The 20,248-nt window shown below is 41.9% G+C and overlaps 1 protein-coding gene across 1 annotated transcript; it reads right to left on the bottom strand.

Moving 5' to 3' along the window:
• Positions 1–81: 81 nt before the first annotated feature.
• On the bottom strand, positions 82–20,247 carry mtrex (Mtr4 exosome RNA helicase). The gene is made up of 27 exons (XM_071544377.1): positions 20,118–20,247; positions 19,119–19,256; positions 18,892–18,958; positions 18,753–18,815; positions 17,762–17,874; positions 17,462–17,636; positions 16,650–16,740; positions 16,411–16,535; positions 16,172–16,270; positions 15,844–15,964; positions 15,613–15,744; positions 11,997–12,076; positions 11,314–11,424; positions 10,566–10,667; positions 9,537–9,662; positions 8,530–8,680; positions 8,055–8,227; positions 7,460–7,528; positions 7,240–7,365; positions 7,029–7,139; positions 6,700–6,888; positions 4,547–4,710; positions 3,954–4,059; positions 2,316–2,372; positions 2,060–2,222; positions 937–1,041; positions 82–647 (listed from the first exon to the last, which is right to left on the bottom strand). The coding sequence occupies exons 1-27, from the start codon at positions 20,216–20,218 to the stop codon at positions 595–597; spliced, it is 3,111 nt and encodes a 1,036-aa protein (XP_071400478.1). The 5' UTR covers positions 20,219–20,247; the 3' UTR covers positions 82–594.
• Position 20,248: the final 1 nt, after the last annotated feature.

The raw sequence follows: 20,248 nt of genomic DNA, 5'->3' as shown, positions 1-20,248 counted from the left end.
CTTTTTCTTATGTGAGGAAAAATAATAATGAAAAAAAACAAAAAACAAACCTAAATGCTCAATGCATTCTTGTCACGATAGATGCATTCACCTATAAATGACAAAACTGTTTACTTTCTCAGCCAGGTTTAGCATCATTAAATTATGTGACACAACTAACTAACATGTCATACACTTATCCAGTCCTTTGTGAGCTCTGGCAGGCAACCTGAAACATGTGAAACACATAAACAGCTCTCCATTCAACAACATACATCCAGGATCTCTCCTTTAACAGGATTCACAGACATTTTCTGGGACATAACAAGGTTCAGGCAAGAGGCCATGAGTAGATATTACTAAAAACAATCTGAGGGTCCAAAAAATGATTTTCTTCAACTGATCAACAAAACCCCATTCATCTAACATTTGGAAACAACAGAGAACACAACTTGACCCCAGTCTGACAACAAGGGAATGGAGGGGGGATCCACTGGTGGTTAATGATGACTAAAATGATTACTATTTCGGACATTGTCTCTATAATAAGGTCACAAACAGGTAATTATCCTCCCATAGCCATTGCCCATCATGTGTCGGGACGCTGTAAGGCAATTATAGGTAGAGACTGGCAGCAAACACAATGTCCCTCTTGATCTTGGTTATTCCTACAGAGAGAGACAGAAATACATATGTGAATGAAATTTTAACCACAAAATTTACAGCTGCAACTACAAAAGAGAAGTTTTATTCCAAAATGAGATATATATATATATAGTCATATTTTAGTAAAATGATCACTGGCACAAAATTCAAACAGACCAAAGTACTTTTTCCAAAGTCTACAGGCCAAGAGATGATGACTGTATGTATTATCATATGGGTGGATCATGTCTAAAACTAGGTTCAAGGTTGTGGACTGGGGACTTGATTGATGTGGCCTGTCAGGTTGCTTACCCTCAGCAAACTTGTTCTCCAGTTCAGTGTTGCCGATGGCTTTGGCTGCAGAACACATCTGTCTTAGAACCTCCTCCAGACGACGCATACAGCGGATGATGCTCCCTGCGGGGATACAGACCCACACCAGGCTTAGTATGTGGATACAGTAAAAATGACAAAAAGCTAACTCTATATAAAGTTAATGCTACTGCCAGGATTCAGTATTGATTCACACTGTGAAACACTGAATGTTTGATAGGAGAATATGGAGGTCTTGGAGCAAGGTCCAACATTTTGGTTCATTGAGGATTAAATGAAACTAACGTCATATTCGGCACTGTGGCTACCAACCACAGCTCACGCTCCCCTTTGCCAAACAAACATGTATACAATCATGAACTAAACACATTTTATTGAGTAGCAGGGATATTTTGTCTCCAACTAAGTAATATCAAAAATATTTATTTTGAAAGACTATCAAAATAGACTGAGAGAATCATCAATTGGATTTTTTTTACTCTCAGTCTCCCTTTCCCACATGCACAGCCAATACTCCCCAGCTTTCTTAACTCAGCCTCACTTCCTGATTACAACATATCCCATATTTTACAGCTTGGATCATTGTTGGGAGTCAGAGCTAGAAAGTATGGGGAGGATGACTCTGACTTTGATCTGACTGAACCGTACAACACTCTTAAAAGCTTTGTGGTACCTGGGCTACATTTTGTTAAACTCTAGGCCTGACACTCATTTTCAGCCAGCCCACAGACTAATTTTGGTTATCAAATCATTTCGCAAAATTAATGGACTTAATTATGTTTTCTTCAAAGCTGTAAAAATAGCCTAGACAGACCTACAATAACTGAAGCCATTGTTTATAAAGAAATGTCTCCTTTTCCTGCTTCCTTTTGATTAATCCTGCCTCTTGTCTTAATTTACTACAGGCTGCACAGCATAAGGGAATGAACCAAAATGCAAGTGATCATAGTATAAATAACTAAACAAATAGCTAATTAAGCAAGTGACTTTAGTATAATGGGCTATTTCATAAGGAATTACTGGACAGGTTAAGGAATGGGCAAACACTTGTGATGTAACTGTCCTTCATGGCTGTTGGTGGATATCAATATTAATGGCGCACCTTCAAAGACGTCAGTCATCTTGCAGATCTGAGCAAATGTGGCTCCATTAGCCCAGGTGTAGACCACATCCATCAGGTGGGGCTTAAACTGGTTTAGATAGCTCTCCTCATCCACCTCCAGCTTGGCATCTGCAGACACCTTAGCGATGCGCTTCGCACACTCCTGGAGATGAAAACAACAGCAGACATTTCCACCAAATTCAGACTATTACTATTAACTATTAGACTCAATTGTGGGACTGTTTTGTGCTGTTACCTGCATTTGCCTCAGAGGTCCAGCTAGCTGTTCAGTCAGCTTTGGCATCTCATTGGCCTGGATGACAGAACACATTACAACATTATCATCACCTAGAAAAAACTGGCAGCAAAGTGGTGTCTTTAAGAGTGTCTTAATATTTACAACTCAAATCTCAAACACATTTTTTCTCTTGAGGAAATCATATTGTGGTCGCTGGGTGAAAACCTTATAACTCCAATTTTGGTGATCCTCATGTTTTCACTTCAGCTGAAGGATTACATGATCCTCTATGGGTTAAAATGGCTCTGCGCCCCTTGGGCTCATGAAAACCTTTCGAAAACAATTGGATAAACTGAGAAATGCCTGGTTGTCAAGCTACACAGAAGGCTGCTTTTCTTTGTTTCTGAAAAGTTGCCATTTTGGAGATACAAGGTTGTCATATAACAGTGATATGAACCCAAGGGCCAAGACATTTCCTTAATCCTGTCTGTAATATTACCCGTGTTTATCATTGCACCAGGCTTTTTTATCAGCCCCAATTGTGTCTTTTCTCAGTGGATACCATAAGCTCTGTGTGTGTGCCTCGAGTCTACTATGTACTTCCATCCTCACTCCCCTTTTAAACTTGCATCTAATACCAACAATACCTCCTGCATCCTACTAAAATCCATCACTGATACAATCTAGTCTGGCAGGAGTAACATAGCCTGTTGCCACACATTAGTTTTTCTGCTCTATAATCCAAACACTGCAGGCAAATGCACAATAGTTGTTAACTATTGCAGTGGTTCTCAAATACCACAGACTGCTGCCTTGTTTTCACTCTAGCCGTCCAATCAGGGACTCATTTACACTCTTGCCCCGGCTGGTTAATAATGTTGTGGAATTGTCAATCCCTCTGGTTTTAGTGTATTTTGACAAACTGGGCTACTCCAATGTCAGAATACATGAATGGAATGCAAAACGCATACAGGTAAGGATTGCTGTCAAAGCCTGGTTAACTCACAGCAGGTGGAAGCACTCTTTAATGACAGGCAGCAGCTGTATGTGTACACACACACACACACACACACACACACACACACGCCTTTGTATGGATATGAAAATGTGACAGCTGCCTGTCTCAGTTCCTCTCTGCTGACAGTGAATGAGTGAGAACAAGAAGACAGAAACAAAAGAGAGTGAACAAGAGAGAGCAAAGGAACACGAACACACACACACACACGGAAACGAGCCAAAGAAATTCTATGAGACAAAGGCCTGGGTCGAGATGATTGAGTTTAGAGACAGAAATTTGTCCTGTTCAGAGGACTAAGCTGACGTGGAGCCAAAGCAAAGGTTTGTTAAAGCATCTGAGGCTGGATTGCCTCATTGAGAGAACAGGCTTCATTAGGCAAGACAAACACACTTCTAACTCAGGTTTCTGTTTTGGTTGCAGTGGATGGGAAAAGGCCAAGAATGCATTTGGAGCTCAAATGTGTGGGAAAAGGAATGGGATGTTTATCTCAGTGTTCGGGGAGAGCTCAATATCTGTTTGTATGGAGAATTAAGGGAATTACCCTGCTTGTGTGTGTGTGTGTGTGTGTGTGTGTGTGTGTGTGTGTGTGTGTGTGTGTGTGTGTGTGTGTGTGTGTGTGTGTGTGTGCGCTTTCGTACGTTCTCCTGGAAGACAAAGCAGGACAGCAGGGCGGTGGCTTGTTCGGCTGTCAGATCATTGAAGAGACCGTTGAACACCATCTCTGTCAGGAGGAGCTCATCAGCACTGGAAAGACACATCACATCCATACAGTGAATTAACAGCTGGTATTTTATTAATTTGTCAATACACAGGATCTGATACATCTGTCCCTTGTTATATTAAACTTGGGTGAGCAACTGTGCAGAAACCGGGCTTGGATGTCAGAGAAACGGGACAGTTGAGAGCAGATGTCACTGGAGTCAGCAAGTAAGCATCTCCATCACAGATGTTTAGTCGCTTTCAGCACTGATAATACCCACAATTCCCTAGACAAGAACTACAATACACTGACTCCACTGCACCTATACTTAGGTTTAGATTTAATCTACAACATCTCACCCAAAAGTCACCATGAATCTTATCAACAACAGGCTGCTGTCTTGAAATGGCCTGCTCATCATTTCAGATACCGCATTGTATCAGCATACAACAGACAATACAAAAACACTATTTAAGTGGAATAGGTCTGTATTTATGTGATTTGCGCGTTGGGCGTGCGCTCTGTCCCTACCTGCTAATTTCACAGGCAACCCGTCCTTTCATCTCGATGACATCAGAGGGAGTAGCGAAGCCGAGTCGTCGCAGAACTCTCTTCCTGCACTTCAGCTTGTCCATCTGCAGAACCGTCCGCGCCTTCTTCAGCTCTCGCTTGGCTGTCCTAACGTCTGCTGCGATCTGACACACAAACAAACACACATATTGTTATGCCAAGTGACATTTAGCACAGGTAAGTTAGGGAAGTCCATCTAGGCTTTTCTCAAAAACTACCAGCTGTGCCACATTAAAAATCTCATGTGAGCTGCTTTCAGTCAGTCAAGTTAGAAGTCGTAGCAGTAGAGTCACGTTAGCAGGAATATTTGAGTTGTTGTCTGCCAACACACAAGCACCCAGCTGCCTATCTGTCCCCAGCTAAGTCCATTATCCACTTTAACCGCAACCCCTAATCATTACAACATGCATCAGTGCCAAAGTAAAACAAAGCCACAGACAGATTGCACTAGTGTGTACCATCATTTATCCAAGCTGCCATAAAAAAAAACATGTAAGCTCAGTTCTCTGAACAAGTAGAAAACACTGAAAAAGGTGCCAGCACCACGAAAACCAAGTTTTTAAATAGATATTGGTTTAGTATTATGCTACTTGGTATCAAATGTGGGTAACTTTAATAGTCTGTACCTGGTGTGAAACAATAGCATTTCAGACTAAAGTGAGACAAATGCATCCAGGAGACAGTGCAATTTGTTTTAACATATAAACAAATAAAATGGTTTGTAGGTGTGGTATGAGTAGAGTGGGTGAAAGTGTACTGTGACTATTGTTAAGGCCAAAGGAGAGTGTAGCTGGAGAAATGATACTGAGGATTAGTCCCAGATTGGCCATCCAGGGATTGGAGAGACGCTAATAGAAGGGCTAGTTAATCTCAACACTCACTCTGCCCATCAAACACAGAGTAATCCAGTTTACACTGAGGAGCCTAACATCTCACAGCACACACACACACAAGATCACATTCACAGGCAAAAAGAGATGCAAGTATTTCTTTAAATAGTCAAATATACCCCTAATTGCTTTTTCTCACTGTAAAATTTATTTGAGATATGCCACTACGGGTGTTTTTTCTGTTTTGCATCTTTTACACTGTGCTCAGTTAACTGCCCCAATGCGGGATAAATAAAGTTCTCTTGAACTGACCAGATAAACACACACACCCACATCATTCGCTACCTTCATTTCATTAGCCAAACCGGTTCTTTGATCTGTCTGCAAAGTAGGGCTGCACGATTTTGAGAAAATATCTAATTGCGATTATTTTGACAGATATTGCAATTGCGATATGATTTGTGATATTAGAGGGAATGATAATTTTTACATCATTATTCTCATTTTCATTGAAAAAAGTATTAAAATTATTATGGTGTGATTTTTGCAGGGATCTGTACCAAACAAAGTTTTCTTAAGTCTGTAGAATATGATGTGTAGGCCAGGACATCTCTGCAGCACCACAATATTTAATTAAAAATGGTATTTTGACACACATTTTGCCTTTAACAAATATTGCGCCTCCTGCGATTTGAAAATTGCAGTAGGCCATATTGCGATTTCGATTAAATTTCGTTTAATTGTTCAGCCCTACTGCAAAGTGTAGCACACTTAAGATACTTGGAATGACTAACCTACATTCATAAACACAACAGTCAACTGAAAACAATTCTACCCATTTTCTTGCTAAACACAAGCCAAGTCAAATTATTCTCAGTTGTGGCAGAATAAGATTTCAAATTGATCTTTTCTTTCTTGTCAAAATCTTTTATTCCCCTCTCTCCTTTTTACCCAGTCCAAAGGAGGGGCTCTGCTAGTGATGTTGTGCTAGTTGACCTATGAACGAGGGCGAGGTCTTATTGGATTATTGTCCTGGCGTTCTTCCCGTGTTTGTTGGACTAGTATATTACCACATCCCAACCTGCTTGGCAGCAAAATACAACAGAAGGTCACTGATTGTTAACTAACAAATATGCTGATTTGAATCAACACACAAAGATAATCTAAATTAATATTTCAATGGTAACAAAACCAACTGCAGCCTATGGTTAAATACCTTAAATATAAATGGGGTTTGACATTTAATAGTTTATTTCTCACACACACACACACACAGTTTCTCACCAGGGCTTTCCTCTCACAAAGGGAATAGACAGACTCCAGACTGGGGTCGCTGTGCAGGGGGTGGGAGTACATGCGGTGCTCAAAGGCTTCCACCTTCTGAATTACTTTCTTCAACGCTGGGTCTTTGATGCCCATGTCATCTATGGGGTCCAGCAGAGGGACACCGTCTGGGAAACGCTTCTGCACCTCCTGACGATGACGAGAAGATTGGAGAAAGAGAAAAAAAAAGAAAGAACACCAATTTTAGAAAAAAGAAATCTAGATAAGGATGCCCGTTTAGCTGTACCTGTTTCAACATGTTCCGTTTTCAAGAAGGTTACGTTTTGTACCTGTATAGACTTCAGCATGAGCTGTCTGTTGTCAAAGGGTCTCAAGTCTTTGGGGATGTAAAGACGAACTGAGCTGATGGAAGTCAGGAGGTGCAACATTACTGGGACCACCTGGACAAAAAACAAATAGTGATCAGAATCATAGTGACACTGATTATAGGCACATGTAGTCATATTTGTGTGTGTTCTTGGGTGTGTTTGATGCACCCACCTGCATCTCTCCCGTCTCCCCCGGGGCAGCAGGTTTGGCAGCTTCAGTAGCAGCGTCCTTTACACTCTCCTTACTGCAGTGGACCAAAACCTCCACCACATACAGCGGCTCCGAGTCTGTACCAGCCTAGACATGGAAATGCACATTAGTCACACACACACACATATAAATGCATGCACATACATGAGATGATACATGTGATGATGTGACACCAACATACCTTCACATGAGACTTCTTGGAGAAGTTAACAACCACACCCCATCCAAAGTCTGCCTCTTCATTCTTCACCTGTGGGATTTGCAACAAAGATCCATTAAAGTCACAGTGAAATGAAAAATTACTTTTTCGCTCCTTCTAACTATCATACCATACACCTATTTGACAATTTATGTAAAAAAAAATTAAAAAAAAAAGACAAAAAAAAATGTTATTGTATTTTTAGATCAAAATGTCATTACTTTTACTTGGTGGAAAACAGAAAATCTTTAGTGGTGACTTCATCGTGCACCAGGAGGTGACATGAAAATTCCAACCAATATAACCATCACAGATTTTTGAACAATATCCCCCCTTCACCCCTCTCATCAAATCAAACTACCTTTCTCTACCTAACTGATGTCCCATTGGTTTACACATTTGAATGATCCCTCCCCACGTTATGTCCCGCCCTGATATCCTGTTTCAACAGGATAGAATACATCACATTAAGGGAGCAAGATGCTCTCAAAATGGCGTTTCATTGTGAATTAAAGTGATATATGAGACTCCATTATTAGCGTCTTGTTGTGACATGCATGTGTCTACGCCCCCTTACCTTGACGAGTCGTCCAGGCTGTAAGAAGGGTAAGCAGTATTTGGGTTTGTGGGTGAACTCTTGGATCTCTTTACCCAGTTTGGCCAACTGCTGTCTGATTTTAAAATAGGTGACCACGCTCTCTTCATTGGGAATCTCAATGGCGTGATACTGCTCCTCCAACTTCTTAATCTCTGTACAGAAAAATCAGACCAATATAAACAAAATCTATTCTACAAAATATTTTTTTTATAGAAATGTTATTAGACAAAGGCCAAGCAAAGGATTTTTGTGACACTGTCCTCCTCTGGTCACCTGGATAGAAGGACGCAATTCTGATAGAGCCCATGGCATTTTGCAGCTTGACACACGTCAAAACGGAAAGGTCATACGGAAAAGACACCTTCAAGGCATTCTTCACATCCGCCTCATGTATTTATATTTAACGAAATGCAAATGGTCAAACTTGATATATAAACAATGGGTATGTGCTTACTCTCCACGACGCCAGGCAAAGCCCTGTAGTGTTGGAACTGGTAGAACGACTTCTCCAGCATGTACTCTGGGTTGATCTCCTCCACACGCAGCAGGTTGAGCACCATGTTGTAGGTCAGGTGGAAGGCGCTGTTCAAAGGGTCTGCTGAGCCCTGCACAGCATGGGAAAAGCCAGAGGGGTACGGTAAAAATTGCATTTAAAACTCAACATTGTTGTTTCAGTAGTAAGACGCCCTTCTTCAGCGTGTGTATTGGCAATTTCACCATACACATGCTGAAGAAGGGCGTCTTGCCCGAAATGTCCGTGTGGCAAATAAAAAGTCAATTTGGAATGCTGTCATAGTTTTTTCTTTTTCATTATCAACTACTTTAAGGATCCAGCACCCAGTTGTCATGGTATTATCGTGAGTTGAGCGCGTTGTATCTTATTTTTATTTCAGTAGTACACAGTTCTGACTGACATGCATATCTTGTCAGTATTAATAGTAAACATTGGTAAAATTTCACTAGGGTGCCTACTAGATGTAGAAGTCTAAATAAACACAGGCTAAAGTCAGTTTCCCTGAAAGGACGCTGAGAGGGGCTTAGCAATCACCAACTCTGAAACCCCAGAACCACAGATATGTGGTAGGCAGCTTTATCCAAGAGACCCTGGGAGCGAGCACTGTTGCGATGCCAACAAGCATTTTTACATTAACACAACCTCTTTCACAATCCATGCAACTCTGACAGTGCAGCACTGTTGAAAGCCAAGGGCAGAGAAATAAAAAAAAAAAATCACAAACTAGCCAGATATTTCATTCAAATGACACACATTTCTCCCCTGAGCCATAAATGCGTCGAGCCAAGGACTAAGACAGTATTGGCAATTCACTTGACCCTGTATCACTGTAGTGATGTAGAACATGTATGCCAACTCGCTGACATCCAAATCTGTGACTTTTAAACGAGTAAAAACATTATCACGCACATGCAGTAACAGCTTCACAGCAGACACATATAAAGTACCTTCAGTAGCTGTTTGCCCACAGCTGGGCTCATCTTCTCATCCACCATGAAAATAACAATTCCCCTCTCGTCCATTCCTCTCCTCCCAGCACGCCCGGACATCTGGATGTACTCACCTGATGTGATCTAGAGCATGCGAAAACATAGATATAACACTAAAAAACTAAGCAACTTTATGTTGAATGCATTTCTTTAACTGGAATGTGGCGTGTCTTTGTGGTTCTGAGGAAGACTAACAGCAAGGAATAGCCTATTCTACTACAGGAGAAATATAATGACAATGTTTTAATGTGCATCTATAAGCGAAAATAGTGCCAAATGTTTTGCAAAATATGAAGGGTATTTCTACAATTATTGCCCATAGTTATCCCAGTACCTGCATGAGTAACATAGACATCTAGATTAGTCTTTTCTAATGAGGAAGAGACTGAACCGTTTGGTTTGCCGCTAGCCTCCAAGCAGTATTATCTGCACCACACATGGCTCTGATTAAAACCCATATTTCTGCTGGTCTTTGGGCAATAAAAATGAATATCAGATTATTTCTGTGTTGAAATAATCGGATCTTCATTTCAGGCCTGCTACGGTCTCTCAGCTCAGCTCATGAATTGGAACAGTGCAGTGGAATGAGAGATTGTATGTGTTTAAGTGTGCGAGTGCCTGCGTGGAGCTTTGGCACCGTCAGAGGCACCAGATGTTCCTGATGAACCTCTTGGAGGGCAGCTTCCTTCCCTCTTGCATTCTCTTCAAGCCTGTGTGTGTGTGTGTGTGTGAGCTGGAAGTCCATGTGTATGGAGTGAAGATGAAGGGTGCTTCTAAGTGACAGCAGCTTGATCCATGGCCCCCAGCTCTTGTAAACAATACGTGGCTGTTTATGTGACGATGTAAGTTGCCGGGTTCCAAGGCCTTATAAAGCCTCACAGCAGCAGGCTTTATAAGGCGAACTAATCCGACATCAGTGCTGAGCAGACCATATACCATCCCTCCCATCCCACATACAAGTGACCATAACTCTGTGTGTGTTCTTACAAAGCGGTGGTTCTTTCCATCAAACTTCCGTGCACTGGTGAAGAGCACAGTGCGGGCCGGCATGTTGATGCCCATCGCAAAAGTCTCTGTGGCAAACAGGGCCTGGGTTGAGGATGAAAACCAGCATTAAGACAATTTAATCTCAATATTCAGTTAGATATTAGAAAATTTACAAAATCTTAACTCAACTCACTCATATTTACAGTTGGGAATTGTCTCGACTGTATCAATTCCAATTTAGCTTATTTCAATTCCTTATGCATTTTTAATATTACTACTTATTGTAATCTTTCATAAGAAATATGTTATAGAAAAATATGACAAAGTGGCCCGCTCCCTTATAGGCAATAATCACTGCTGGGGCTGGGAGAGAGCAACACATCAAAAAAATCTCTTCCATTTCAGCAGGCTGAAGCCAAAGCTTCGTCATGCTTCAGGAGTTGCCAGTCTAACAGGAAATCACTTTTCCACATGTTACACAGGTATTGCATTATTGAAACAATCCCCCAAGCAGCTGCATGATGAGCACACTTGTGTTACGCTCTTAGAAGCAAATCAACCCCAACGTTCATATCTGAGGTCAAACTCCTAGTTTCCCCAGTGGGAATATCAGGCAACAATCCTTAAATAACATTTACAATTATGATAACTTTTCTAAACAATTACTGACTGGAGTGATTGCTCCAGTCAATGAATGAATCTTAGATTATTTAAGTATGGATTGGTGAGTGTCCGGATGCAGTCCTACCTTGAGCAGGCCTTCAGAGAAAAGGATCTCTATGGTCTCTTTCAGGATGGGCAGTAGGCCTCCATGGTGGATACCTATCCCCCTCTTCAACAATGGCAGCACATGCTCCACCTGGGCGACATCCACAAGAGGGAAAATGGAGCTTAGTATTTGTAGTATTACATTTATTAGTGTTTATCATAGTGCATATGGACAGATTTGTGAGATCAAAGCCTTAAGAGCCAGACAAGAAGATAAGGGTAACTTTCATAGGGAAAAAAACAAAGAAGAGAGACTTTGTGATGCTTGATCCAAAATGGAAGCATCTAGCCATGTAAGTGAACAAGCGTGATTTGTGGTTGGCTTTGCCATGGCTCGTGTGGTAGCGGTTTAGCCACTAACAACCGTTACTTCGACAGGGCTGGTTTTCATAGAATGATTGAACACAGCATGGTAGCACAACAGGAGCCCAGTGTTTGAGTCTGTTGACTTTATGTGGCATGTGTGTAACCCTTTACACGAAGGCTCTTTTACGGTCTTGCCTCAGCAGAAAATAATGACTCTGAAGGAAATGGGGAGGTATTTCTTCTAAAGGCTTACAAGGTGGCAAAGGTGGGTTCAGAAACTGTTTGAAGTCAGAACAGCATGGATGGGCACAAAATATCACTCGAGGAAAGAGTGAGAGAAAGTCCTGTCCTCCTTACCTGAGGTAGTTTCTTGTCTTCATCTGAAAGACAGTCCACCGCATTGTTGAACACTTCCTCCACCAGCCGTTTCTCCTCATCTGGAACAAACAAAACGCACAGTCCAATGACAATCAAACTGAAGGGTTGGCAGTTACCAACGTTTTCCCATAGTTGTTAAGGTTTCTCAATATTAGCAAAAAGCCAGCAGAGCATATTTCATACAATTCCTGAACCTGTGTCTCTCTCAACTAATCACACACACATTTTCTGATAATTTACAATGACAATTCTCCTCGCCTTGCTGTTTACTGACTTTGTGGAACAATGGGGAGAGATTCCATGGGGACAATAATTCACACTCTCGCTCTCCTACCTGGACATTACGTGCGGGGACACTTGCACAACCACCCAGGGACTGAAGGAGCAACTGACACTACTCTCTATCTCTCTAGTGGACATGATTCACATTTTGGGCTGAATCAACTGATGAAATAGTTTTATCACGGCGCGTCCTGGTGGCTCAGTGGTCGAAGGCACGTACCATGTAAACATGACGTCCTGGGTTCAAATCCGGCCCAGGACCTTTGTCACACGTCATCCCTCTCTTTCTCTCCCAGTCTAGGCTTGTCATGTTACTGTTGTTGGTTGTTACAGACTTACAGATTATTCAGCTATCAGTGAGATACTATCCTCCTTGATGCAGCTTTTATCAGAACTGAATATAATAATGAAGTTGTGTTGTTTGTGTTAGGTGGTTAAATAAAGCAAAATACAGGCACACACACATTGAGACCAGTGCAAAAAGCCAGGTAAGCCCAAGCTAAGTCCATGGCTGCAGCAGAACAATCTGATAAAAGAAAATTAAATCAAAACATCTGCCTTACATCATACATCTGGCAATTAATACACAGAGCAGACTTCCAGAGGAGGCTGTCTGACGTCAGTGCTTCAATTAAAGCAACTACAGTGAGATGCCGTACGGCCACAGATCTAAGCATGATAGTCTGTGCAACTATTCACCTCCAGGTGACTGCTGCAGCACTAACCACAACAACACAATTTGGATCCGTGTCCGTCTTTATATGTACCAGCATAATCAGCATTCTTTCTCTATCTTGTCTGTCTGTCTGTCGCTGCAGTTCCTCAGTCTGTTTGCAGTCCGTCTGTGGGTTTGTGTCTTGGCACCAGCCAGTCCCTTGAGTCCAAGGCAGCTTTACCCTTCCACAAACACTGCCCAGAAACTATGTGTCACCGCATGCAAGAGGAAGGGAGAGAGGGGGAGTCGTAGCATGGAGAGGAGAGACAGAGTAAAAGATATGGATGGAAGGAAGAAAACACAAAAAGTAGAAAAGAAGGAAAAGGAGGATGGTGGAGGGGGGAGGGGGGGTGTTGGCTGAGAAAGAGAGACAAGGAGAGCCACGTGGCTCCCTCTCCTCATCAGGACCCTGCAGACACACTGAGGAACTCCATGCCAGCAACTGCCTGCCTATAAATACACAGGTTACACAATCTGGCTTGTCACAAAGCTATATTACTGAGTAATGGCGTATTGGGAAATTAACTAATGCTTTGCTAGAGAGAAAACAGAAGAACAGTAGGCCTTTATGAGTTTCTGAGTGATAGCCACGTCCTTTGGTAGTTTTTCAATATAAAGGGGGCAGGTGCAGTTTGTGGTCAAGTTACAGCCTTCAAAGAGAACTGAGAGATGTTCAGTTGTGGTAACCAGTTTTTTGCTTAATATTGGCAATACTAACAGAAAAAGGCCTTCAGAGTACTGGAACGCAAAAACTGAGCACAAAAACAAACCCTCTTATTTATAATAGGAGGTAAAACAAACCAAAATGAGGGAAGCATAATTGCCCCAAGCAAGTTTTCATAAGCATGTTTTATTTCACTGAAAAAAGCCTGAACCAATGGATATAAGCCAAGCTCAATCTGCTGTTGTATCATCTCCCATCATGCACAGATCTGCCTTCATAAAGCATCTCCTCACTTATCTACTGGACAGCAACAGCTGTGCTGGCACAATGAGCCATATTCATGGCATTCTGAGTGGGGAGGCTTCAGTCAAGCCTGCCTTGCCAACAATTTAGCATTTTGGTGAGCTGCTCCACTTGCTTAATTTGAGCTCTCACTCTTGATCGCAACTCTCTCTCTGCGTTTTGCGACAAAAAGTGTATTTGTTCTGGCACTTCAGCAAAGAAAGTCAAGGAGCTCAAAAACTCCAAGGAGCTCAAAATACTCACATTGTAGTGCTACTTTTATCGCTGCTAACTGATAAATGTAGAGAGAAGATGGCTCACAAAATAATTTTAGCCAAATAATAGGTCATTTATGTAAAGCTGACATTTGATCACTTCCAGTTGGAAGGATAACCAGCAAGGATTTCTCAATGCTGGCACAATAAAAAGTATTTATAGTCGCATCAGTGCCCCAAAATGTAATTCCCAGATTATGCAGATTACATTTAAATTGGTTATGCTACACTTTTGCACTCTGTACTGTCAAATCCTGCACCTGCCAACGGGGCTGTAGTACTCAAGTCCGGTCTCTGTCTCGAGACCGGATTCGAGACGGATTTTTGACGGTCTTGGTCTCATCTCGGACAAGTAGTTAATATGACTCGGACTTGAATCGGTCTCGGATGAATTAACGTTACATAATATTATTGTTTTTATAATTATAATCTCTTCTAAGAAAGTGACCAGCAGCGAATGATACAATTTTCACAGTTGATAAAGTTATGCGCCCACCGAAAGGTTTAGTGACTGCTGATTGGTGATATGCCAACTACCCAACCAATGACTTCATGTTGACTCAACATGTGCATATGTAACATTACTCATAATGTTACTCCTAACATGCTAATTTTGAAATGTCTTTAGAAACCTCCCTTCTATTTTAGGCAATAAACAAAAATATGCTATTTTAAATTTAATAAATACAATGGCAGCCTTGGATAACACATTGCTATGGTATTGGTCTCAAATTGGACTCCTAGTTTTACGGTCTTGGTCTCGACCCCCCTCGGTCTTGGTCTTGAATCGGACTCTTCACCAATGACTCCATCTGGCCTTGGACTCGACCAAGGCAGTCTCGACTACAGCCCTGCCTGCCAAATATTTCCTTCAAGTCATAGCCAAATAACCAGAATTAATACTATTAAGAACATTAAATTATTGACTTTTTTCATTGTGTCATATTTATACTATAATCATAGTTTTCATAGAATCTACTTGACTGACACTTTTAGCTCATCTTAGCCTAGCCAAAAATGAACACGAAAATGCCAAAAAAAGGTCACCTGCCACTAATCTACTGGTTCCAGGTCAGAAGTAAACCTTGTACCAAGCAGAGTATTCCACAAAATAACCAGGACTATAGTACAACTCGAACAAGGTACAAGAGCTTGCAGGAGTACTGCGTACTGTCAGTCCTTCCAAAATCAAATTCTCTCTTGGCTGCATTGCCCTTTATTTTGCAAATTTCTGTAGGGTGGGCAGCCAGCTGCACACTTCTAGGGAAAATGTTTAAATGCACACACTGCAACATTAGTTGTGATACAGGGGCTCCAGGGAGAGAAGTATCCTCATTTCTAACACAAACACACAGTCCCAAGCATAAACGCACATACCCCTGTTGAAGTCCAGTTTGGACACCTGCAGAGCATAGGCCTCACACTCCTTCTTGCTGAAGCTGAAAATAATGACAGGCTGGAAGTTTCTCTCCATGATCATCTTCACTATCTTGAAAACACTGGATGGACCTGGGGAGACAGCACACACATTTCTGTTATAAATCACTGAATTTAAGACATTCATATTCATGACTGTGGCAGTACAACCTTTAAAGCTGACAAGCACACCTTTAGTTCCTCCTTTCCGTCCTCTCGGGTCCCACTTGCCGCCTCCACTGCTGCCCCCAGAATCCCCAGCATCTCTCAGCACTTGCATTGCCGTGTTGAAATTGTCTTCTCTGAAGTCTCCCTGAAGAATAACACAGAAAAACCACATCAGACTACAGATATTATTCACATCTGACATGTAAAGACTAATCCCAACTGGATGTATATCAAAAAACAGAGCGAAGAAAAGAGAAACAGGCAAACTGGGATAATATGAGATGGATATGTTTGCTGCGTTGACAGCTTGGCCTTCCAGAGATCAGTGAGTGTAGTTTGTAGGTGTTCTTACATTCTCATCCACCACCAGGTGGAGTCCGTCGCCCCCTGCTGGGAAGATGTAGTGTTGCAGAGGAGTGGGACGGTACTCTGTGTACACTACATGGCATGGCTGCAGGGAGAAAAGAATACTTTAGTAATAATGTAAAAATAACTGACAAAAACAATAGGAAACATGATGCTGAACCACTCATGAAAAAAAAAACCGTGTGCTTGATGCTCTGATTCTGTTGAGTCTTTACATCAGCCCACCTGCTTATGGAGGTGGCAGATCCACTCAGCAAACTGTTTGGCATTGGGGATGGTGGCCGACAGGAAGACATAGTGCACATTGTCAGGAAGCAGAATGATGGTCTCCTCCCAAACCACGCCACGCTCTGAAATACACAAAAGTCAAAAAGGATTTCACACATTGCTACTAACAATGTTCCCATGCACAATGGTAATGTGGTAGTCAGTGGCGTGTGTGTGTGTGTGTGTTCTTTACACACCTGCATCTCTCATGTAATGGATCTCGTCAAAGATGACCCAGGCTACTTCCCTCATGATCTCAGAGCCTCGGTACAACATGCTCCTCAGGATCTGGGGGGACAGCAGGGCACCGTGTCAAACTAACCGGTTCTGCCTCCAGACCCCGGCAGCACACAACACCAAACACACAGCACACTTTGCCAAGACCCCCCTCCAAAAAAGGTGAGTTTTCATTCAGTACAAATTTAAATAACTTTTGGCTGAGCAAAAGTTTCAAGTATAGTATGGATCATTTTGATATTGTGATGTTTTCAGCTGGCCCTGGCAATTCCCACTCGCTCCTGTTGTGTTCTCTTTTTTCAGACTTAAAGGAACAGTTCACCCAAAAAACAAAAATTTCCTCATTATCTACTCACATTCATGTCAGTGGAAACGCTGGTTAAGTTTGTAAATCCACATAACATACAGCGTATTTGCTAGCGCTGCTCTGTATTCACTTTCTTTAAAAGAACTAAAGTGACCCGGTCCTGGCTCTAACCCTAACCCTAACCCTTCTAAAAAGGACAAGAAATTACCATAAAATGACTCCAGACAGAATAATCCAAGTGCTCTGAAGGCAAATGATTGCACTGTGGGTCCAAATGCCACATATTTATAACCAGGATCCCCTTGTTCTTCTGGAGAAGGCAGATGCAGTGCAGCACTAGCAAACTCGCTGTGTGTTATGTGGATTTACAAACTCCACCGGTGTTTCGACTGACATGAGGGTTGGGTGAACTTGTCCTTTAAGCTCAAAATGCCCCCATTCTGCCCAGACGTAACCACGCCCTACCTCTGTGGTCATGACAAGGCATGAGGCGGTGGGGTTGATGGTGACATCGCCGGTCATCAGTCCTACATCCTGGAACTCTTCATACATCTCTCTGTACTTCTGGTTGGACAGGGCCTTGATGGGGCTGGTGAAGATCACTCTCTGCTTCTCCCTGAGGGCCAGCGCTATGGCATATCTACAAGCACAGGAAATCAGAGTAAAATCAGATTAATTCAGTTTAAAATTGAAATGAACAATTCAGGTAAATTCATTGATTCAGTGCTTTGCTTAAACAGCAGGGTGTGTATAGATGATACTCACTCGGCACAGACAGTCTTGCCGGCAGATGTGTGTGCAGACACGAGCACAGACTGGTTGTTGTCGATACATAAAATGGCCTCACGCTGGAACGGGTCAAGAATAAAAGGGTATTCCTGCAAGACAGAGAAACCAGTAGAGTGTAGGGATGCACAGATACCACTTTTTCAGTGCCGATACTGACTCAGACTACGAAAAATTAAGAATTGGCTAGCGATACAGAGTACTGATCCGATTCCAATCCATTACTTTTACTGAACAGTGCAGGCTTACTTCCTTAGTTTGGGGTCAATGGACACATTTTCTTTTAGATAAAATCCTTGTTTTTCCCACCATTTGAGAAATACAGGCTTCTATGTGCCACAAATGCATAAAATAAAGACAGTTTGCTTTTATTTCTTACATGTTTCTCATGGCTTTGTGTATCAGATTTTAGTCTTGGGTAAAATCTCCGATACCGATATTCCATTTTAGTCTGGTATCGGCACCGATACGGATGGATACCAGTATCGGTGCCTCCCTAGCAGAATGCACATTCTACATACTCCTCAGAAAGCATTACTGTGCTCCAAGTGAAAAACGTTTGTAACATTTAATTACACAAATATTTCCCCTTTAAGAACCATGTGCATTCTGGTGTTAAAAGTTAACGAATGTTTCAAAAATTTACTGAAAAGGTTTGAAAAGTTCACAAACATTTTTTTCCAGCCATAACACATAATATTAAAGGCATTACAACAAATTACCCTGAATAAGTAGATTTGGGGTGCATGCATGTTTTTGAATACATTTTGAAATCGTATTTTTTTATATATGTTATGTGTTCTATGTCGCACTGTAGTTCAAGAGAAACAATGTTTCGTTCCCTGTATGTATGACATGCATATGTGGAATGACAAATAAACTAAACTAACTAACTAAGGGCAACATTCTGCTAATTTGAACAAAAAATTAATCCCAGTACAAGAATTACCAATGTGAAGGCCTACTGTACCTTGGCTGCTTTCCCCTGTCGAGGTTGCAGTGGTTTGTAGTCGTCGTTGGCAGGCAGAGCCACCTGTTGTGGAAGTACAGCAGTTTAATCAAATGAAATAATAAAATTAACATAATATATCAATTTTTGCTTTCTTTACCTCATGGGAGCATCCTTCCACAGTCTCGACTTGCTCCACCTTCACCTGGGGCATGAAATCTGCAAGACTGGGGTAAATAAAAAACCTGTTAGCTATATATACCTATTTTTTAAAACCATGTCAGGGTCTGGGTCTGCGTCTACTTCAACAGTTTTACGTAATAACAGCACTATGACGTCCTGCACAGACCTATGAGGTTGTTGTATCTTATTTTAGGTTGATCTTACTTAAGGTCATAAGAGGCCGTGTCATGACGAGGTTTCTTCCCAAACACCACCTCGTCTGTCCCATCGCAGTCTGCCTCCCTCTTGGTCCTGGCAGATGGGCCTGTATCCTTGTCATTACCATTTTTACTTATGGTTTTCCTGGTGGAGAAAGGAAACACAGACAGATGCAGTATTGCTGTTCGCTGCAGCTGGGAGGTTATGATTTATTCAGAGAAATGTTGCAACCTAGACCAACATTTAGGCGCTTGTTTTTCTGACAGGTAAGTTAACATAATACTTCCCAGTCCCACAGAGGGGACTGAATTGAACGTATTTACAACCAGGGTGGGATATTAACATCTGTCAAATGGGTGAGATTTTGAGCAATGGCTGGTAAATTTGTTAGGTCCACCAGCCACTGTGGCAGGTCAACCAAGTTTGCCCAAACTGGGGTAAAGTGACGTCCACGCACCTTGACTACCCTCTGTTTAGGTCTGACATGCCCCGTGACCACGGAACCGTACTGAGCAACGTAGTCTGAAATTCTTCTGATATGAAATTTCGTTTCCAAGGAAAACATTAAATAGTGCAGCTACTTTTTCAAACCGTCTAGAAGCCAAGCCATGTATGATATTTAGCCTTTACCACTGACTTCAAGATGTGGCTATAAAAAACAGAGTGGCTGTTAGATTTTATGAATCCACCAGAGTAGCTCAAAAAGTTAATTTCCCACCCTGACAAGTAACAACAAAGAAATTCAGAAACACGTTTAACTGGTCTAATGTTAGTTAATGCAGTCAAGGCAGGTACATTATCTTATGTCTCCTAAACGAGCTAGCTAGCTACCTGGGACTAGCTTCCTTACTACAGACTGATAGTCAGGACTGTGCCTTGTTACTGCCTGGCGGCACGCATGATGCTCCGTGCATGCTCAGGTTTCTGGACAGCAAGCCTCCTCATTTCAAAGTTGTTTTGCTAACGTTACAAGAAACTTGACCAAGCGAAAAGGCCAACATTTACCCTGTTTCTGGTGCCAGAGAAGCCGGTGTCTTTTTGCTGGATGTAGTTTGTTGTTCATCATCAAACACGCTGAATAAGCCTTCCCCAAACGCGTCTGCCATGATTACTAGCGGCTATAACACAATTCCCAC

The sequence above is a fragment of the Centroberyx affinis genome, unplaced genomic scaffold (assembly GCF_046629955.1).
Source record: "Centroberyx affinis isolate AG114_WGS23_722 - 3 ecotype Tasmania unplaced genomic scaffold, CSIRO-AGI_Caff_v1 ptg004554l_1, whole genome shotgun sequence".
Classification (NCBI taxonomy): domain Eukaryota; kingdom Metazoa; phylum Chordata; class Actinopteri; order Beryciformes; family Berycidae; genus Centroberyx; species Centroberyx affinis.
Note: the sequence above shows the minus strand (reverse complement) of the source record. Positions and strands in the feature narration are given on the sequence as shown.

Coding starts and splice junctions, on each gene's coding strand:
- mtrex (XM_071544377.1), bottom strand. CDS start 20,218: ATGGCAGACGCGTTTGGGGAAGGCTTATTCAGCGTGTTTGATGATGAA. Junction 16,271..16,410: donor TCTGCCACCTCCATAAGCAG/GTGGGCTGATGT, acceptor TTCTCCCTGCAG/CCATGCCATGTAGTGTACAC. Junction 15,965..16,171: donor ACCTGGTGGTGGATGAGAAT/GTAAGAACACCT, acceptor GTTATTCTTCAG/GGAGACTTCAGAGAAGACAA.